Raw genomic sequence first — 19953 nt, 5'->3', positions numbered from 1 at the left:
ATTTCTGTCATTTCTCTGCCAAGTGAAAAAACGGTGGTAATAGTTGTCTCACAACCAAATTCAACCTAATCGACTGACTGCAGCTGTTCTATGTGCACAACTACACATCATTTCATCGATTTTATAACTAGCAGCGCTAATGGAAACACACTGAGAGAACCTCATAAATATATATTCGTTCATGTAGCAAATGTTTATTGAGCATCTACTGTGTGCCACATGCTGAAAGATAATGCAGTATGGGGGACTACTTAGCACCTTTTGCCCACACTGAGTATCAGAAGCTGGTCTATAATATTTACAGCACTCAGCCTGAACACCTCACTGCAGTTATAACTAGACAGCTTCTTTCACTCAGTGTCCTATGAAGGTGGCAAAAGGACTTGCTCAGAGAAACTGTCACTAGCCTCCAGAATGAGTACTATAGACTCAACTATATATTACTGATATACACCTACAACTAACTACTACACAGAAGAGGCAATAGTGCCAACATAAGTCTCCAGCTCTTGCTCACTGAAGAGCTGATGGTAACCCCTAACTAGGGGAACTAAGTGAATAATTCTGGTTCAGGCTGGATTTGTCTTCCTGGTCCTAGGGATGCTCATGTGTTCCCAAATTTTCTGGTTCTGTACTGGAATAATCACTTCTTCCTTCAAGATCCTTTTAAATAATTACAGAAAAGTCCTTCATTTTGGTTTATACATTTGTTCAAAGTGCAATCTTTAAGTACCAAGTCTTTACCAAAAGATTTCTATACAACAGGCTCCTCAAAGGCTGGCCCTCTGCTTTACATGCTAATGAAAGTGAGGTAATAAAAGACATACTAATAAAGGACAGAGGTTCTGTCCCTTGAACCAGAGCACTCTGCATGTCTCCTCTTAGGACAGTTCTGCCTCATTCATCAGGGCCTAACTTTGCAAATAGCAGGCATGTAATACATGCTGGGTGGGTGGACAGAGGGAGGGAGGGAGGGAGGGAACCTGCCTGTAACTTCTAACTCTGTTCTCCAAATATATTCAAGGCAAATGACTATGACTTCCCCTTCCCCGAATGGTAAGTACCTGGTATGTCCCAGGCTTCCAACCACCAGTGAGTACAAACTTTTCACTTTTACAGTAATCCCAACTCTTCATGATTTAAGCACATATTCACCAAAATTAAGTCCAGCTTTTTAATAAGCATTCTTCACCAAGAACTTCTATGAATTGTCAGGGGTGCTTGCTATTATAAACTGAGTGTACGCAAGCCCCCCACTAGCTTGTGAACCCTATATAAGGTCATTTTCTACTTCGAAGTCCTGATGAGATGGAGACACGCTCAGTCTCCTCGCCTTCACAAGCCCCCGTGCTCCCCGCTGGCATCAGCATCCTTCTCAGGAAGGCCCTCCTCCCCTCTGCCGGGTTCACCCTGGCTGTGCCCAACCCCACACGACTCCCGGAATTCATCACACACCTAGAGTCGACCACTGACCGACCAGCCTTGACCACTGATCAAGGCAGGCTTCACTGAAGATGAAGAAACTACCACTGACTTGTATTTGGAGCATGTGCAGACTTTCGCTTTATCTACTGAGGTGAAATTACACACCCTGAGCTCTGAGGAAGAAGTCACTGAGGCCACCGCTGATTATCACTCTCTTCCCACAGAGAACTTTTGGAGTAAAGATTGGAGTAAAGAACTGCGGAGTAAAGAAGACGTCATTGCTGGTTTTTCTAAAGAGCCTATGACTGAAGCCCCAGATGAGCCCAGCATCTTCATGGGAAGCAACAAGTCCAGCTCAGTGTTTTGTTTTTTTCAGAAAATGAAGCAGATTCTCCACTAGCTGTGACCATCACTCTACTAACAACTTTCTAAGAAGATTCTGAGCTTCTGAACAAGGTTACCATTCCATTATAGGAGTTTGAATAACTGTACAAGAATAGTGAGACATATGAGGATAAACAGAGTGGCAGGAATTGTACACAGACAGAAGAGGTGCCTCTCTTAACCATGCCCCCATTTAACATAGGCTCAATAAGTGTTTATTTGAATTGAACAGCAACCAAAAAACAGTCCTGATGAAATGGGGATTCACAGAAAATCAGAGCCACAGCCTTCAGGCTTTATCATGCTTCTGCTCCATTGCTCTGAGCCAACCACTCAACCACCAGAATTCCAACCTCTCAGGCCACTGGCCTCCACTGTTCTCCTTTGATGCCCAAGACCAGCTACTTGCAAGGTTCCCATAGAGCCGTGTTGGGCCCCTAGTGACACAGTTCTTTCCCTTCATTCCCAGAGGACAGGGCTTTCAAGAGGGTGAGAGAGCAAGTAAAGGGGTGCACCGCACGAAGGGTGAGCAATGAGGAAGCACACCTCACACTGTACCTTCCACCAGTGGTCCCTCTAACCACCAGGCCTCGTTGCCAGGTCTGGTCCACTCAGCCAGGTGTCTTCCTCACTTAAGAGTGATTTTCCCTCAGGAATCTGTTTTCCTCTCCTCTAGCTAGGATAGCTCTGAGGACCCCTAGTCCATCAGACAGGCCCACACATGTCTGAACTGTAAATGAGGACAGGATTCATTTGGCTTCTTTCCCACAAGGCTCTCGAACCTCATGCAAAATAAGAGGTATGGATGGATATCTGCATTCGGTGTTCCTGAACATTCTGCAAAGGGCAATAATCCCACAAACACTCCAGGACACTTAAGGGGCAGCTTGCACGAAAACACCGCGGATCAACTCCACATGGAACATCACAAAGTCTCATTTCCAACCCAGTGGAAATACCCTGTGACAAGTCCTGAATGGGCACTGTATTAACTGGGGAGGGCTAAAGACTCACCAATGGCTCTGTGACTTAAAAAAAAATACACAAGTGTGTCTCTTATGGAACAGTTCTACAATATGCTTTTCAGGCAGGCCTGCAGCTCGGCTCCATGGGGTCATTCAGGAACCCAGGTTGATGGTGGCTCTGCCATCTTCAGTGGGTGGCTTCCAAAGGTCATTCTAGTCACCATCATACCACCCAGCAGGAAAGGGGGGAGAGATGTGAAGGAGTGGGTGGGCAACGTCCCACAAGTCAGCCCTGTAAGTGACACACACCCCTCCCCTTACATTCCTACGGTGAGAACCTGGTCACATGGCTATACCTAGCTGCAAAGGACACTGGGAAATGTAGTCCCTGGCAGAGCAGCCACAAGGCCAGCTGCACCTCTGTGACTCTGAAACAAGGGACAGCAAACTGTAGCCCAGGGGTCAAATCATCAAGCCCCCACATCAAAGTTTTCCTGGAGCCCAGCTGCATCCATTCATTTACATATCGTCCATGGCTGCTTACCAGCTACAAGGTCCAAGTTGAGCAGCTACAGCAGAGACCTTATAGCCTGCAAAGCCTAAAATATTTACTGTTTGGCCCTTTATAGAAAACATTTGTATCCCTTTTTCTAGAAAAAAAAGGAGAATGGATTCGGTGAGACAATTAGCAGTCTACACCTCCAAAATTTATCTCAGAAATTGCTATAAAGACACATGGCCAAAAATACTCCTGGAACCTTTTTTTTTGGGGGGGGGGTCATACCAAAAGACTACAACAACTTCAGGACTGCTCAATTATGGACCATGCACACCACAAACTACAGTGTATCCCCCCTTAAAAGGAGAGAGGAAATTCAACATGTACTGATTGGAAAATATCCAAATATATTAACTTTAAAAAGTAAAATGCAGGGGCTTCCCTGGTGGCGCAGTGGTTGAGAATCTGCCTGCCAATGCAGGGGACACGGGTTCGAGCCCTGGTCTGGGAAGATCCCACATACCACGGAGCAACTAGGCCTGTGAGCCACAACTACTGAGCCTGCGTGTCTGGAGCTTGTGCTCTGCAACAAGAGAGGCCGCCACAGTGAGAGGCCCGCGCACCGCGATGAAGAGTGGCCCCCGCTCGCTGCAACTAGAGAAAGCCCTTGCACAGAAATGAAGACCCAACACGGTCAAAAATAAATAAATTTAAAAAAAAAAAAAAAGTAAAATGCAGAACAATACTTTTAGAATGTTACCATTTGTGGGAAGAAAAAACCCCCAGAATTTAATACATACATAATGCTATATGCTTCCATGGGCATAAAAAAATTCCTGTAAGGATAGAAAAGAAACTGAAAACAGGTTTCTGGGTAGGGAAATCAGAAAACTGAAGGTAAGAACGGGAGGAAAGAGTACTTTTCACTATATACCTTTTTATATCTTTTGCGTTTGTACAATATGCATGTGCCATCTATTTTTAAATAATTAAAAATTAAACTGAGAAAAACCACACACAAAAAAGCATTTGTCTTTACTTCCACTGCTAACAAACCCTTCCTCTGAAAGACACAATCACTTGTAAAAGCCACGGTAATACCCACAATCAGGTACGGTCAGTTCTATTGACCTGGGAGCCATTTTATATTGTGTATTTGCTTTCCCGTCAGATTCTCAGAGATACCTTATTTCTCTTATTTTCATAGTCAACTACAAATTCTATTTTAGTCCCCTGCTTTTCTTGAAAGTTCCTCTTTCCAAACAGCATTTATCAGTATTTATTCAGTTCTCTCACACATACTGAGTATAAAGAGAGGCAAACCTGACCTCAGAGAAAAATTAAGCACAGAGAGACAAAAGAAACAGTTCCTGATAAAATCAACAATTCTGATGAAAAATCTTGCAAGGGAGCTTACATTTCAGTTAAAAATGACAGCGATCCAACTCACACAAACTGAAGAGAAAAAGGAACCCACTGGTTTGTATAACTGGCAAGTTCGAAATTGGGGTTGGTTTGAAGCAAAGAAAGATCCAGGCTCTCAGAAATGTCCTTGGGGCTCCCGCTCTGCTCGGGTGCATTATGCAAGCAGGCCTTTCTTCTGTGGCAGTCAAGATACCCACCAGCAGCCCCAAACTCCCAGTGGCCCTAGCCCAGCAGTCTTGATGGACAGAGAATTATCCTCTCTTAATGTCAATACAGCAATTCCAGAGAACACTGTGACAGGCTATTCCTAGACTTGTCCAGGGGTGGGGTCTAAGCCTGGCCCGGTTTAGGCTACATGCCTCTATTTATGGGCCACTAGGACTATATACAATATATGACCTACACAAAGAAGAGTTCCCCAAAGGGTACTGTAGGAGTGGTAGGTAGAAATAACAGATGTCCTCTATTGCTTCTAACAAGTCATGACAACAGCCACTGGATATGTTAACATAACTATAAACCTTGCTCATCACACTGGTTAGAAGCAGGGGGTTTTCAATTTCAAGGCAAGGTGGCTGGAAAGTTCAAACTTACACACACAAGATTGTCTGACTGGTCTGCACTAGACATAATTTTGAATACCAGATTGGGAACTGCTCATAAATTGGCAGGGGAAAAAAAACAAAAACAAAGCTCCAAAAAATGCAATTTGTAAATCAGATCACAATCCTTTGGGGTCTCTGAATTCCTTTTGCTCAGGGCAAAGTATTTCTGTGGTACAACCTGCCAAAATCTATCTTCTTTAGTGTAGTCACATACTTTTTAAATGACCATCTAAAACTCAACAAAGTTATCTAAGTTTAGGGTCTGTATTTAACTCTAAATTATAAAAATAATTTAGGTTGTATTTGTATTCCTCTTACCAAAGTTGATTCACTTTCTCCCAGCATCTTCCAGGTCAGCCGAGCCAAATGGATATATGGTCTTTCCTTAGACTGACTAACTGACTGACTCCTGAGGAAATGATTGCAGGTGTCCCTCCAGAGCACAAGGCAGAGGATTTGAATGGAAGTTCCGGAGTAAGCAGAAGACTCATCTAAGAGCAAAAGTTTGCACAGCCCTGTTATAAGAAACCTGCTCATTTTTACAACAGAACCATGGAGGACGTGAATGAGAGCTAGTGCTATATGCTGGTTTAATGCCAAACATCTTTTATCTGGAATTATATGATGAAAGCCAAATTTCCAAAACATCTTCAGGAAGGAAGACTGATCAAAGTATTTTAAAGCAATGGTTCCCATCTATAATTGAGACATTCTTGGGTATCCCAGATTATCAAAGAGGGACACAAAATCTTCAAAACAAAATTAATTTAGGTCAATTTTATTTAAAAACATATATAAATAGGCCAAGCAACACTTAAGCCTGAGAGGGCTGCAATCTTTGCTAAGAACAGAATGAATGGTCCAGAAAGACTAATACTTATTGCTGATTGGGCTCACAACGTCAGCCCTCTTCAGGCAGCAGCACAGTCACTAGCAAACATTTTACGGGCACCTTTTATGGGCATTAGAGATTCACAGAGCAACGGGCTACAGCCCTACCCTCAAGGAGCTTACAGTATAGCTGGAGAGACATGAACCATCCAAAACAGACACAAAGTCCACACATTTATCATAACAAAAGCAATTACTGGCATAAGTCTTCACATTTTTTAACAAAGGAGCAGTAGGAATATCTGAGCAACTACATCAAGTTTCAACCTGACATACCAAAAAAAAATTTTCTATCTATTCTTTTGTTCACTTATGCTTCAACTCAATTGAATTAAAAGAGGAAAGCATAATTCCAAGCCAAATGTACCATCATAACATTTGCTGTCTCAGATGAAGGGGTGGATTGTTCACGTCCTAGAATTTCTCCATGGCACTACATCCAGAGGTCAAGTTCAGTAGTTCTGACTGCCAAACCGATGTACAAATTCAGACAGTGAGTAGACGGCTCCCCATCCCACCTCAGGATCCATACTGATAAAATCATTCAGGTTCATTTTGGAATCTACAAAAATACATGAAAGAAATGTCCACTGAAAGCACAATTCTGGCTTAACAGCAATAAAACAACCCAGAAGACCAAAAGTAGGGAAAATTATTCCAATGTTTCATAAGGGGTCAATATCACTTCTCTGGTATTCTTGTCTCAAATGTATGACATCAATCTAATCATGACAAAACATCACACAAACCCAAACTGAGGGACACTATTCATAGTCAATGACCAGTACCCTTCAAAAGGGTAAAAGTTGTAAGGAAGAAAAAAAAAAAATTGTCACAGACTGAAAGAGAATGAGATGAGGAGACATGACAACTACATGTAATATCCTGAGTTAGATTCTGGACCAGAAAACAGAAATAGGAGGAAAAGTTACAAAATTTAAGTAAGGTCTATACGTTAACAGTACTGTGTCAATATTTTCCTACTGATTTATTATTTTCTTGATTTAGATAATTACACTATGGTTTTTCTCAGATCCCCCTGGAATCTGAGTAAGGGGTATATAGGAGCTCTCTGTACTGTTTCAACCAATTCCCTAGCAATCTAAAGTTATTCCAAAATAAAAAGTTAAATGAAAAAATGCCTAAATAAGCAAACTGCCAGTTTACTGGATACAGCTGCCAATTTACAGGAAATACAGAGGATACAAAAGGATACAATCAGCAAAATCCAGACCATTTCTCCCAGATTCATTTCTTCAACAAATAAATTACAAGGAAAAAAAAAAAAGAGTGGGACTAGGAATCTCTACATATTAAAAAAGACCCTAAAGAGACACATACCAACCAAGCACGACGGGGGGGCTTTATCTGGACCTTGATTCACATGAACAAACTACATGAAAAAAGATTATGACTTCATGAGATAACTGTGATAATCTCAACACTGACTACAGAGATATATGTTGATTTTAAAGAATTATTGTTAATTTTTTTAGATGTAATAATGGCATTGTGGTCACGTATTTTTTAAATTAATCCTTATATTTTAGAGATCCATACTGAAATATTTAGAGTTGAAAGGATATAATATCTGGAATTTGCTTCAACATAATACAAGAAGGGGGAAAGTAGATGGGATATAAGTGGATGGGATATCAGCCATGAGCTGATAACTGCTGAAAGTCTACTGTTCTGCCTAGTTTTGTATATGATTAAAATTTTCCATACTACAAATTTTTAAGTGTATACAGGGATGCTTCTACTCATCAAAGAACTGTTATGGGAACTGCACTTCACCATAAACTGCCAGAAAAGTGGACAAAATATATTTAGCAACTGTTTCCAGACACCAGACAATGGGCAACACACAACTGACTGCTAAGAAAAGAGAAACAAGGGCAGGAGCTGTAGGATCCCTCCAGCTCACTGCCCGGAGGGCTGTTTCCAGACCACAGCACGGAGGCAGGGACACAAACAGCATGGGAGTTTTTCCCGCCAATGGGAAGACAGAGCTCTCAGTTCAGGAGGGCCTGGCAGCTACATGTGAGGAACATAGTGTGGGAGAGGAGAGGACTACGCAGAGAGTGTTCCGGATTTCTGCAGAGGGAACTCACTCCTCTACCTCTAAGTCTTTGGTTAAGGACTAATCTCATAAGGCCAGGAAAGAAGTACCGTAAAGCAGTCAGTCTAATAACTCCCAGAACTTCCATGGTCCCCACCAGCCAGGGTAGAGAGAACTCATAACACCTGGGCATTTGGTAGAATCCTCAGAAGGGTCACACCAAAGCAGTGGGGCTAAATTAGCCCTGGGTGAAAGGCTGCTTCAAACCTGCACTAAAAAAGCCTAAAACCAAGCCCTGAAAGGATCCAGCTGACCCCCAGGAATTTAAGTGCATGACAGAACCAAATCCAACACTGTTTTTAAAAGTACCTCAAATTCACAAAGCCCGGCACCCAACCAAGTATTACGAATCACACAAAGAAACAGGAAAATATGACTCAACGCCAGGAGAAAACTCAATCAACATTCACAGACAGAAACGACAGAGATAACAGAATCAGCAGACAAGGACCAGCTATTATAAACATGCTCTGTATACTCAAAAGGGTAGAGTAAAACATGAGCATGACAAAGAAGGAAATGGAAGATATTAAATCAGCCCCAAATGGAATGTCTAGAGATGAAAAAATAAAATATGTACAATGAAAAAAAAAAAGCACTGGATGGGGTTAACAGCAAATGAGTTAATGAAGAAGAAAAGATCAATAAATTTACAGACAAAATAATTATTCAAAATGAAGCACATACAGAAAAAGTCTGAAAAAAAATGAACATCATTGACCTAAGAGAAGTAACAAGCCATCTAACATACGTGTAGGGGAAGGACAAGAATTTTTTTTAAAAAGGGGGAGAGGTCAGAAAAAATATTTGAAGAGGTACTGGCCAAATGTTTCCAAATTCGATGAAAACTATAAATCCCGCAATCTAAGAATCTTAACAAACCTCAAGCTGAATAAGCCTAAAGCAAACTATGCTACAGTCCATCACAACCAAATCCCTGAAATCGAGAGATAGAGAGAAAACTTTAAAAAGCAGCCAGAGCACACTGCATTTAGAGAAGCAAACACAAGAACAACGGCATGCTCCTTGATCAGAAACTCAGCAAGCAGAAAACAAGCGAGACACCTTTAAAAAACGGAAAGAAAAAACATGTAAAACTAGCATACATTACCCAACAAATATATCTTTCAAATGTGAAGGTAAGCACTTAGGATACAGAAAACTAGAGTCATTCCCACCCTTACAACAAGAAAAGCTAGATAATCAGCAAAAGCAGGACTTCTGTTGAAGTCATCAGAGGGCCAGGGATGCACGATGACCAAGGAATCCAAAATAAAGGAAAAACAGGCGCCTCCCAGGAGAGATGGGGCAAAAGTTCTTGCTTACCTGGGGTAGATGCCAGACTCCATGTAAGTCAGCTAAAATCTTTAACAAATGGCTAAAGGAAACCTCAACTTCTGAAATACAACTGTATTCATTTTCTAGGGCTTTTTAATGTAAGTAAATAAAAGAGGATTACGATCTGCAAGCATTCATTACCTAATAACATATAAAAATAAAATAAGAATTTTTTTAATTTTTAAAGATAAATGTATAACAAATCAGCACTTGCCTATAATCTCCCCAAGAGGCACTACAACATTTCTGTTTACATAACACTGGTCCTCCAGCTGGGCTCAAATTAGCCAGTGTTACTATAACACGTCATCTGAGACAAGGAGATGAGAGGTAAATGCGGACAAAAGGCAGCAAAGGGCTCAGAAAGAGAACGGGACAAATATGGTAGACCCTATAACTCAGCCCAAGACTTGGGAAACGTCCTTAAGAACTGAACCATCTGTAGCTGGTACTGGAACTGAGCCTTCAGAGCAAGGCTGCAAGACTGTGACTCTCCGTTTCCTTCTTTTTTCAGGGAGGGGAGAAAAAAAAAAAAAAGAGTTCCTTTATTTAAAATACACTAAATGCTGAATTGAAAATAGTGAGCCTGCAGACACATGACCACCAAAATTATTAAATGTATAGGCTTTATTGTAATGTGCAACACATCAAATGTACTAAATTTTAAGCCCTAAAGGCCAATTCCATAACTAAATGCAGGGGACCAAGGAAAACTGCTATGAAAAAAACAAAGCTGCATCAGTTTAAAGTTTGATGTCTTCTTGAACCATTTTTTTTCTTTTTTAAGCTTTTTTTTTTTATATAAAGCAATACTAATTAGCTAAAGGTAATTCCTCTGTCTCCTAACTTCAAATACATTCCTTTGATAAACACAGGGCTTGAAGTAATGGATTTACCACACGAGAGAACATGAACATGTGGTTAAATTACTACACGAGAAACCAGTATGTTTACCCCACATTCAGAGCAGATTCCTTTGAGTTCCAATATCAACCTCAGGAGGCCCCTGATGAGCTAGTTACATAGAAGGGGTTGGCACAAAGCCTGGCACCTTTGCCAGGCACCTCTTGGGAAGTAGTCATTAAAACCCAAAGGAACGACCGGGGCTGACAAGGTGTTTACTGAAGGTCCACGACATGTCAGGCTCTGTGTTAGTGCTCACATGTAAAAGAGAAACAGGGAGCCATGCAAGCATTGTCCAGACCACGCCGTGCAGCAGGGTGTGTGAGACTGAAAGCAAGACCCATGATGCCTTTTCCTGACCTGAGCTATCCCAATTCTAATGCTGAAGCTGGGAACCAGGTTGGTGAACCCAAAGAAACTCCAATATAAACTTTAAAAATCATGAGAGCTTTTCACAGAGAGCCTCAAAAATCAGAGCTGGAATCCTCTTTCAGTGTTCACTCACTTCAAATACACCAAATATATTTTTTACTTTCTCCCCTGCTGAACTCTGAATACTAATGTCCTATTTTTCTGGCATCCTTCACGGCTTACAGAGCATTTGGACTCAGAGGATGTTTCACCAATAAGTGGCAACGTTGCAAATTAATTCTCACCATAAATAATGTTTCCAACTCAGGTGAATGCCAAACAATAGTAACACGGTGAAGAATCCTTTACCTACTTAAGTCTCAAGAAATTCGTAACTGGACTGATGCCTGAAAGCACAGAAATGAGACGAGTGGGGCAGTAAAACCTGCTAGCTCTCACCTCCTTCTAATGCAGATTTTGTCACAGAGTCAGTGAAACGACATTTCACATATCCCAAAGATGCAATGGGGACTTCCTTCACCATCACATGACACCCACCACGGCAAGGCGCTACTAGTCCCCCCGTTAAGCGGCACAAACACGCAGATCTCCCCAAGTCCAGGGCGCGAGCAGCAGGTACACCCAACATTCCAGCAACGGGGTCGTGGTTCGGCTCCCTCATGCCTTGCCTCTCCCATGAGTTCTGGTGCCTTCCGGTGCTGCTCTCTGTGCCTTAATTTCTGAATCTGATAAATATAAGAACTATACTCCCTCTTACCTCTTACCACTCAGGGAGTCTTACCCAAAGAACAATGCACTTCTTGTCCTTGGTTAAGGGAACACGCTCATCTGCACAGTGATGGGAAACCCCTCTGAGAGGGCGTCCTTGGCTCACCTCCAGTCTCAATGCAGGGATATGATGGAGGAGGTTCTCTCCAGTTCCCACTGGAGTCTTTCATGTGAGATCGGTCAGAAGCAAAGTTCTTCAAATATGAATCTGCGCGGATCACTCTAAATTTCCTGTACATAAACCAACATTCGTTTATATCACAGTTGAAATTCTAACTCAATTCTCATATAGACTCATTTTCTATGACATGCACAAAACTAGACAGGCATTTCTGTACTATTAGTGACACACAAATACATATATAGCTTTAATACCTGTTAAAGACGCCATGAGAAATGATCAGCTGAAATCCCAAACTACAAAGGCATGGAAGTACAGCCGGTTGCCTTTACTTGCTCAGTGTTATGTACGAGGGGCAGAGGGCGTAACGTCCAGGTGCTGCCGTCACAGCCCTCTGACTTCTGTCATCGCCAGGCATCCAGCTCCGCCACCAACCAACCACCCACCCAAAACGAAGAGTATGAGAGAAATGCCCAAAACGACTGTTGGAAAATGTTCTGGATCTCATCACACAAATTTTTAAAGACTGCCAACCTTTTATACAACAGACAACCTTTAAAACTTTAAAACATTTTGAATCTTCTGTAGAGCACATGATTCTCAAACATCAACTCAATGGTGAAGACAAGTGATCTTTACAAAACCAATGCAAAAACAAACACCCAAAGTAACTGTCTAATTGTCAAGGTCCAACTTCAGAAAGTAAGGTAAATCCACCCTGAATTTCCTCACCTTCTGAACTGTGGATGGATGTCCTCATCAGACTTAAAGGCATCTTCCACATAAGTATCAAAGGGGCAGGGAAATGGCAGGACAGTGTCAAGATCATAAATGAAGCTCTGTCCTCCACTTGAAACATGAAGCAAGACAACATGGTAATCCTAGAAGTAAAAGTTGCTGAAGTTAACCAGGTTACCTTATGATGGTGTATTCCAAGGTTATAGTAATAATGCATATATATCATCAAAAACAGATACAAGGGACTTCCCTGGTGGTCCAGTGGTAAAGAATCCTTACAATGCAGGGGACATGGGTTCAATCCCTGGTCAGGGAACTAAGATCCCACATGCTGCAGGGCAACTAAGCCCGTGCGCCACAACTACTGAGCTCGCACGCCCCAATTAGAGAGCCTGCATGCCACAAACTACAGAGCCCATGTGCTCTGGAACCTGTGCGCCACAGCTAGAGAGAGAAAACCCGCACACCATAACTAGAGAGAAGCCCGCATGCCCCAACAAAAGATTCCACATGCCTCAACGAAGATACCACGTACCGCAACTAAGACCCGACACAGCCAAAAATAAATAAAATAAATAATAAATCTTAAAAAAAATAAAGTTGAAGGCTTAAAAACAAACAAAAAACCATATACAAGACTAAGACAGTCCTCCTTATAACAGCAAAATAAAGCAAACACAAAACCCTGAAAACAGACCAAATGTCCAGCGACAGGGAACAGTCAAATAGTGGAAATGTTCATGTACATTAAATGTTCACCTTTCGATCCAGCAATTTTACCATTAGGGATCCAGCCTATAGAAAAATGGCCACATGCATGTAAAGGTATATAAACAAAGCAAATCTCTGCAGCACTGTTTATAACACTGAAAATTCAGAAACAACCAGAAGTCCACCAAGACGGGAATGGTTAACAAACCACGATGCAGTCATAAGATGGAGTCCTACGCAGCTGCTAAAGAGAAGTAGGTAAATTTTTGTGGAAATTGGACTAAGTCCATGTTACACAGTTGGATGGAAAAAGCAAATTGCAGATTATGTATATTATTTTATTATTTTTTTAATTTATGTGTATATAAAGACAGACATGTGCATTCAGAAGTACACATGCATGCATATGAGTACAGAGAAAAAAGTCTACAAGGATATCCTCCAAACCATTAACAAACGGGACAGCTTGAGGTGAGCCTGGAGAGGGGAAGGACTTTAAAATGCAGTTGTTATTGGTTTTAAGTCAGCCAAGCCCTAATATGTAGCCATTAAGGAAGAAGAATACAGAGAGCTTCTCCTGCACAGCTGGGTCCCAGCGCACAGGTGAATTCTCACTCTCACTCCCGGACACGGGGCACTGCCCAAACCAGCTAAGGGCTGGAAGGGACGTCAGGGAGGTTTATCAATGGACATGAGGGCAGTGTGATGCTTAGAGCTCCTCAGAAGAAAAATGCTCTCACAGAGAACAGCACTGCGAGATAAAAAGTTCAATCACATCAATACAATGTTAGAAATACCATCTGATATTTCTAGTACTTCAGAGCTTACAAAGCACTTTCTCAAACGATGTTTCATTTGACCCTGTGAGGTGGGGAACATAATTGAGACTGGAGATGCTGTACCATCAGAGCTGAAAGTGCTTCCTTTGGCTCCAGTTCTATCTTAGAAATCAGAATAGCATCAGAAATGAAAGCTTATTCCCTGTCCTCCCCTTAATGCATCCTACCCTCCAGATACATGAACTAAGCGCTGCTCCCCCGGTAACAGTCCACGACTCCCTTCCCCCAGGCTTGCTCACGTTACTCGGCCCCATCTGCACCACCTTCTCCTCCGCTCTCCCCACATCTGTCACTCAAGCTCCAACTCAAATGCTTTCTTCCCCATGAGCCCATCTTTCATCTTTTCCCACCCCTGCCAGAAGCAGTCTCCGCCGTATCCAAAATTTGTTTCTCTCTTGACATCTTCTACCCTATATTACAGTTTTTTTTTAAATATGTACTCCTTATTTTTTTGTGGGAAACCATGCTATTAAAATACAGATATGAAGATGAGAAAGATAGGTCCTTACCCTCAAGGAGTTCCTAGAGAAGCGAGGGGGAAACACAGGTCAACTGCTGCAGAACAGTGAGATGATGAGGTAATTCAGCAGAGGTGGGAGAGCGTGCAGGCACAGGCGCCTGAAGCGGGGTCACCTGGCTCAGCCTCAGCCCCACCACTAGCCAGCTTCCTCCTCTACAGGACGGAGATAACTGTGGTGTCTACCTCACAGTATTACTGAGAGAATTAATGAGACTACTATGTAAATAATCAGCCTTATAAAAAGCCAACCAAGGGCTTCCCTGGTGGCGCAGTGGTTGAGAGTCCACCTGCCGATGCAGGGGACACGGGTTCGTGCCCCGGTCCGGGAAGATCCCACATGCCGCGGAGCAGCTGGGCCCGTGAGCCATGGCCGCTGAGCCTGCGCGTCCGGAGCCTGTGCTCCGCAAAGGGAGAGGCCACAGCAGTGAGAGGCCCGCGTACCACAAAAAAAAAAAGCCAACCAAGGCAAGGGGTGTGTGGGCGGGGAGGAAAAGGCAGGCAACTGCTAAGGAGCATTTCACTGAGGAAAGGCTGCCGTCACTGCCTCTTGCCTGAAGGGGAGAGCTTCCCAGAAGGAGGACACAACTTGTGGAAAAGCACAAACAGGGACTTCCCTGGCAGTCCAGTGTTTAAGACGCCACACTTCCACTGCAGGGAACGTGTGTTCATCCCCTGGTCAGGGAACTAAGACCAGGGAACGAGGCGCAGCCCAAAAAAAAAAGAGAGGAAAAGGCATAAACAAGGAATACTCTTCTGGTTAGCTCGGGTCCATATTCCTACATAACAGATGGTGAACTCGAGAGGGAAAGCAGGCCTCAACTAGGAGTCACCTTCACGGCAGAGATGCGGAACCAAGGAATGCAGATTCCAGCAATAGCCTCACTCTCTGAGTTGGGTACAGAGCTTGTCCAAATGCCTGGTAAAGACCCAGTGGGGCTAGAGGCAGGGATGTCCACTTAGAAAGTGATGTGTTTCTCTGGGGATCGTGCCTCTACCCACTTAGGGAAGCCTACCCATTCCCTGCAACAGAACAGCAGTGAGGCCCAGATCAATCTGCCAGAGACTTGCTCCACATAGAAAATCTGTGGGGAGACTTCCTGAAACAAGGTTCCCCACACTGAGCCGCCATGAGCTGCTGTGTAAAGGGGGACAGGTCCTTTCCCTACGAGTTTCCTGAAGACAGGAAGCAAGACCGTGACTCAAAATCAGCTGAGCACTTCAGCAATGGGCATGATTGCTAGGGCAGATGGACAGTCCGCAACTGGGGTTATTGTAGCTCTGCTAACAATAATAGCTAACTCTTCTGGAGCACTGGTACCAGATACCAGGACAATGCTTCAAATGCATTATTTCACTAAAGCCTCCAGTGACCAGAGGAAGACACCGAAGAAAGAGCGTAAATAACCTGTCCAGCTCACACAGCCCACCAATGGGAGGACTGGGGTTTAACCCCCATGTGTCCAACTCAGCCTGCACTCCTAACCCAACACTGCTGGATTTGGGCTTCAATGTTAGAGCAGAGGATCCCCTGCTGATGAAGGAAGCAAGAGCATGAGGCCAAGGATTTCAGTCTATTTGTGCCTGGCATATAAGAGGCACTCAATAAATATATGTTAAGTAAATGAATGAAGCCAATTCAAATGATATCTTATTCTAAATAAGCATCAGAAACCTGATGTTTGTTGCATTATCATGAATGGAGTTTTACTTTACTTTCATGTTTCTTAGCATAAACAATTCCATTCTTCAGGGGACCAGTTTAAGGTGACATATGGATGTGTACTGGAAAGGACCCAGCCCTGCCAATGATCAGCTTAATGACCCTGAGCTATTCACTCTGCCTTTCTTGGCTTCTTTCTTCACCTGAAAAATGAAGGGGTTGGCGCAGATCCATGTTTTCCAAATGCCAGTCATGTTCACTCAGAAGTCTACTAAGAACACTAATTCCTGAACCTCTAGATCGACTAGATCAAAAACCTGTATTTTTTTTTCTTTTTTCTTTTTTTTTCTGCCATGTCGCACATCTTGCAGGATCTTAGCTCCCCGAACAGGGATTGAACCCGGGCCCCTGCCAGTGAAAGCCCTGAGTCCTAAGCACTGGACTGCCAGGGAATTCCCAGAAACCTGTATTTTTAACAATCTCTGGATAATTCTACTGTGCAGCTGGACTAGATAATGCTCAAGTTCCTTCCAGTGCTAAATAGACAAGAGTCTAGATAACAAATATATCTGCTACATCAGCCATTTAAAATCATTCCTATAATAATTTCAAAATTAAAAGAAAACATGCCCATAAGTGCTTCTACCTTAGACCAAATAACATCTATCGTCAAGAAGTCAAATTATTAATAATTATCATAGTCTTTCTCTACTGCCCCATTATTTCTGCTCTACCAAAACATAAAGACCACTCATGGATTACAAGTACTATTGCATCAGAAGCTGTCTGTGTTGACCACCTTACCCAGATCACAGGTCCATCTCCAGGTCTTGCCTGTTGTTTCCAGATAGGTATCTACAAAATACAATAACTCTCCTAAGCCACAACTTCAGTTAAACCACTACTAAATTCTTTAAAGCAATACATACATGAAAAATAAAATATTTCTAGGCAACCAACAATCAAGGTGAAAGAATGAATGGATAAGAAGAAATCCAAATCCTTCCAAGTGTCCTTAACAATGAAGGAGCAATAATTAATTACAAGATGTTTTCTGGAGAGTAGAAAGAGACCTAAACTAGGAACTGGAATTCCTGGCAAGTTCAAATCTTGCTTTCCCACTTAATTATTCATGGGACCTCCCTGAGTCTCTATTTCCTCATCTATAAAACAGAGACAGCTGTCTGGACCTTGTCTACTTCACAGGGTTTCCACTGGGGTCAAACAAGATGATGTTCACAAAAGTGCTTTACAAAATATTAAGGGCTTACTTTTCTTAATACTTCATAGAAGTTTACTACAGTTCCATTAAAACTCCAGAAACAAAGAAACCTTTACTTCAAACCTGAGAATATGTGCCTCTAACTTAATTTAAAAATTAAGTTTAATTTTAAAAGCTCTAACTTAATACCTAAAGAAAGGGGATTTTATTTGCATAAACATACCATCACATATTTCCTTACCTGCAAGTAAGGGACTAAGCTCTACTAACTCAACCATGTCCTGGTAGGGAAAAAATCTCATTCAAAAACAAACTTTAAAATGTTGCTGTATTTTATAAGGCACATTTTAGAACAGTGCTAAACCCATGGTCTATTTAGCTTCTAATGTAATCCTAAATTTCCACAATCACTCCCCAACTTACCATTTTCCTCTCATTAGATATGAAGACAGCATAACACTCTTCTAAAGGATACTGGTCATGGTTTTTGATGTATTCACAGAGCTTCCAAATATTTTCTTCACTGAAATAAAGTAATTGTTTAATCAATATAATTAAACAAGAACACTCTATGTCTTTCAAATTTGCCCAAAAGACTGATAATGACATTTAAAAAAATTGGTAGAGACCTGAAATACCATCTCATCCAACAACTGGCTAACAGTTGAACCTTCTCAAAAACATCCCCAGCAAGGGACTTTGCTGGTGGCACAGTGGTTAAGAATCCGCCTGCCAATGCAGGGGACACGGGTTCAATCCCCGGTCCGAGAAGATCCCACATGCCGCGAAGCGGCTGGGCCCGTGAGCCATGGCCACTGAGCCTGCACGTCCAGGGCCTGTACTCCACAACGGGAGAGGCCACAACAGTGAGAAGCCCACGTACCACAAAAAAACAACAACAACGGATGGATGTGAGGGACAAGAACTAACAGGACTGAGGTGGGAGACAGAGCAGAAGAAGCATGGCTCCACCCTTACAGAGGTTCCAGGTTCAGCACCACCACTGGCTAGATGTGTGACCCTGGGCAAACAACAGGCCTCTCTGTGGCTCAGTCTTTTCATGAGGAGAATGATAACAAAAGACCTATCTCCTAAGCATGGATGGAAGTACTTGGCACTAGGCCTGACATGCAGTCAGAGCTGAACAAATGGTGAGCTCCACAGCATCGGTTTGGTGATCATCTGAAGGAGGGAAAGGTAAGTTATAGAGGACCCTAAGGTTTTTTGTGCAGGGACTGGAAAGTGGGGTTAGAAGTCATTATTCAAGCAAGGGAAAGGCAGGTGTGGGTATGAAAAGGACCAAGATAAGAGTGGTGATTCAGCCACAGAGGTGGCCTAGGACAGGGGTGCAGTGTGTGGACTCCAGAGCCGAACTCTGCGTGTAAATCCCCATTCCTTCACTCACAAGCTATGTGGCCTTAGGCAAATTACTTGCATCCCTCCATGCTCCAACGTGCTCACCTTTAAAATGGGGACAACAGTACCGACCTCCTCGTGTAACTGTGGGGTTCACATTACTTCGTTGACATAAACGTCTCAGAACAATTCTTGGCATATATCAAGTGCTACGTGTAAATGTAACCACTATTATAATGACGACACGGCGGTTCAGATCCTGGTTTCTGGTACAAAAGGGACTGAATTGGATTCCGGGCTGCTATTAGCTGGGTGATCTTGGTAATGTTACTGTAGGATCTCTGCGCTTTCATTCTCTTCCAAAATTAAGATGACCTTCACATCAGTGTGAAACCACGCAGGCTTCAGCAGAATAATTTCCAAATGCTCTCTGCGGTCCACCCTCCGCCTCCAACCCCCTTCCTGGCCGCCCAAGCCCTGAGATCTGCTGACAAACGTCCAAGCGAAAGAAGCCGGGCAGAAGTAACGCACCACCGACCCTACCACTCCTGGCGAATACCGCCCCCTCCACACCCAAACGCCCACGCTCGACTCAAGGAACAAGGGCTGCCACTCCCGCTCCCCGCTCCCTCCTCCCCTCAAACCGGAACACTCGCCCGCCAAGGCCCAGAGCGGCCCCGGGGAGGGGCCGGGAAGAGGCGGGGCTCGGCTACGACGCCGCGGCCGAGCGGGCCAGGGAGACGCCGGGAGCCGACCCCGCTACCCCTCACCAGTAGCAGCTGTTGTAGACACAGGCGTCCCGCGGGGGACTGGCCGGCTGGTAGTGGGCGGCTGCGGCGGCGGAGACGTCCCCTTCCATGGCGGGCCTCGGCACAGGCCTGAGGCGAACCGACTGGAAGAGCCCCGCGGGCGGGCTTCAGCGAAGGCGTCGGCGCACTAAGCGCAACGTGGGTTCGCGGGGCGGAGTGGGCGGAGCTCGAGGCCGCTGGTGGCGTCCCCGGGTGGTGGGGCCTGGGGCAGGGTAGGCGGAGCCTGGGCGAGCGGGCGCGAAGGATCCCCGCGCAAGAAGTTTGAGACGCGCGTTGCAGA

General features: G+C 43.6%; 1 protein-coding gene across 2 annotated transcripts in view; it reads right to left on the bottom strand.

The window, feature by feature from the left end:
* The window catches only part of NTAQ1 (N-terminal glutamine amidase 1), a 28540-nt gene extending 8587 nt beyond the window's left edge, over positions 1-19953 (bottom strand). Inside the window, exons 1-6 of one of the 2 annotated variants that reach the window (XM_059995157.1) lie at positions 19635-19953; positions 17932-18031; positions 17091-17141; positions 12551-12699; positions 11804-11928; positions 5714-6756 (exon numbers count right to left, since the gene is read on the bottom strand). In XM_059995157.1, coding sequence (XP_059851140.1) covers positions 6647-6756; positions 11804-11928; positions 12551-12699; positions 17091-17141; positions 17932-18031; positions 19635-19723 — 624 coding nt within the window. In that variant the 5' untranslated portion in view covers positions 19724-19953 and the 3' untranslated portion in view covers positions 5714-6646. Of the gene's footprint in view, positions 1-5713; positions 6757-11803; positions 11929-12550; positions 12700-17090; positions 17142-17931; positions 18032-19634 lie in introns of those variants that run through there. The other variant, XM_059995158.1, reaches the window with a different exon arrangement.

Source organism: Delphinus delphis, chromosome 17, assembly GCF_949987515.2.
Source record: "Delphinus delphis chromosome 17, mDelDel1.2, whole genome shotgun sequence".
NCBI lineage: Eukaryota > Metazoa > Chordata > Mammalia > Artiodactyla > Delphinidae > Delphinus > Delphinus delphis.
The sequence above is the reverse complement of the archived record's forward strand: the minus strand, read 5'-3'. Positions and strand labels throughout refer to the sequence as shown.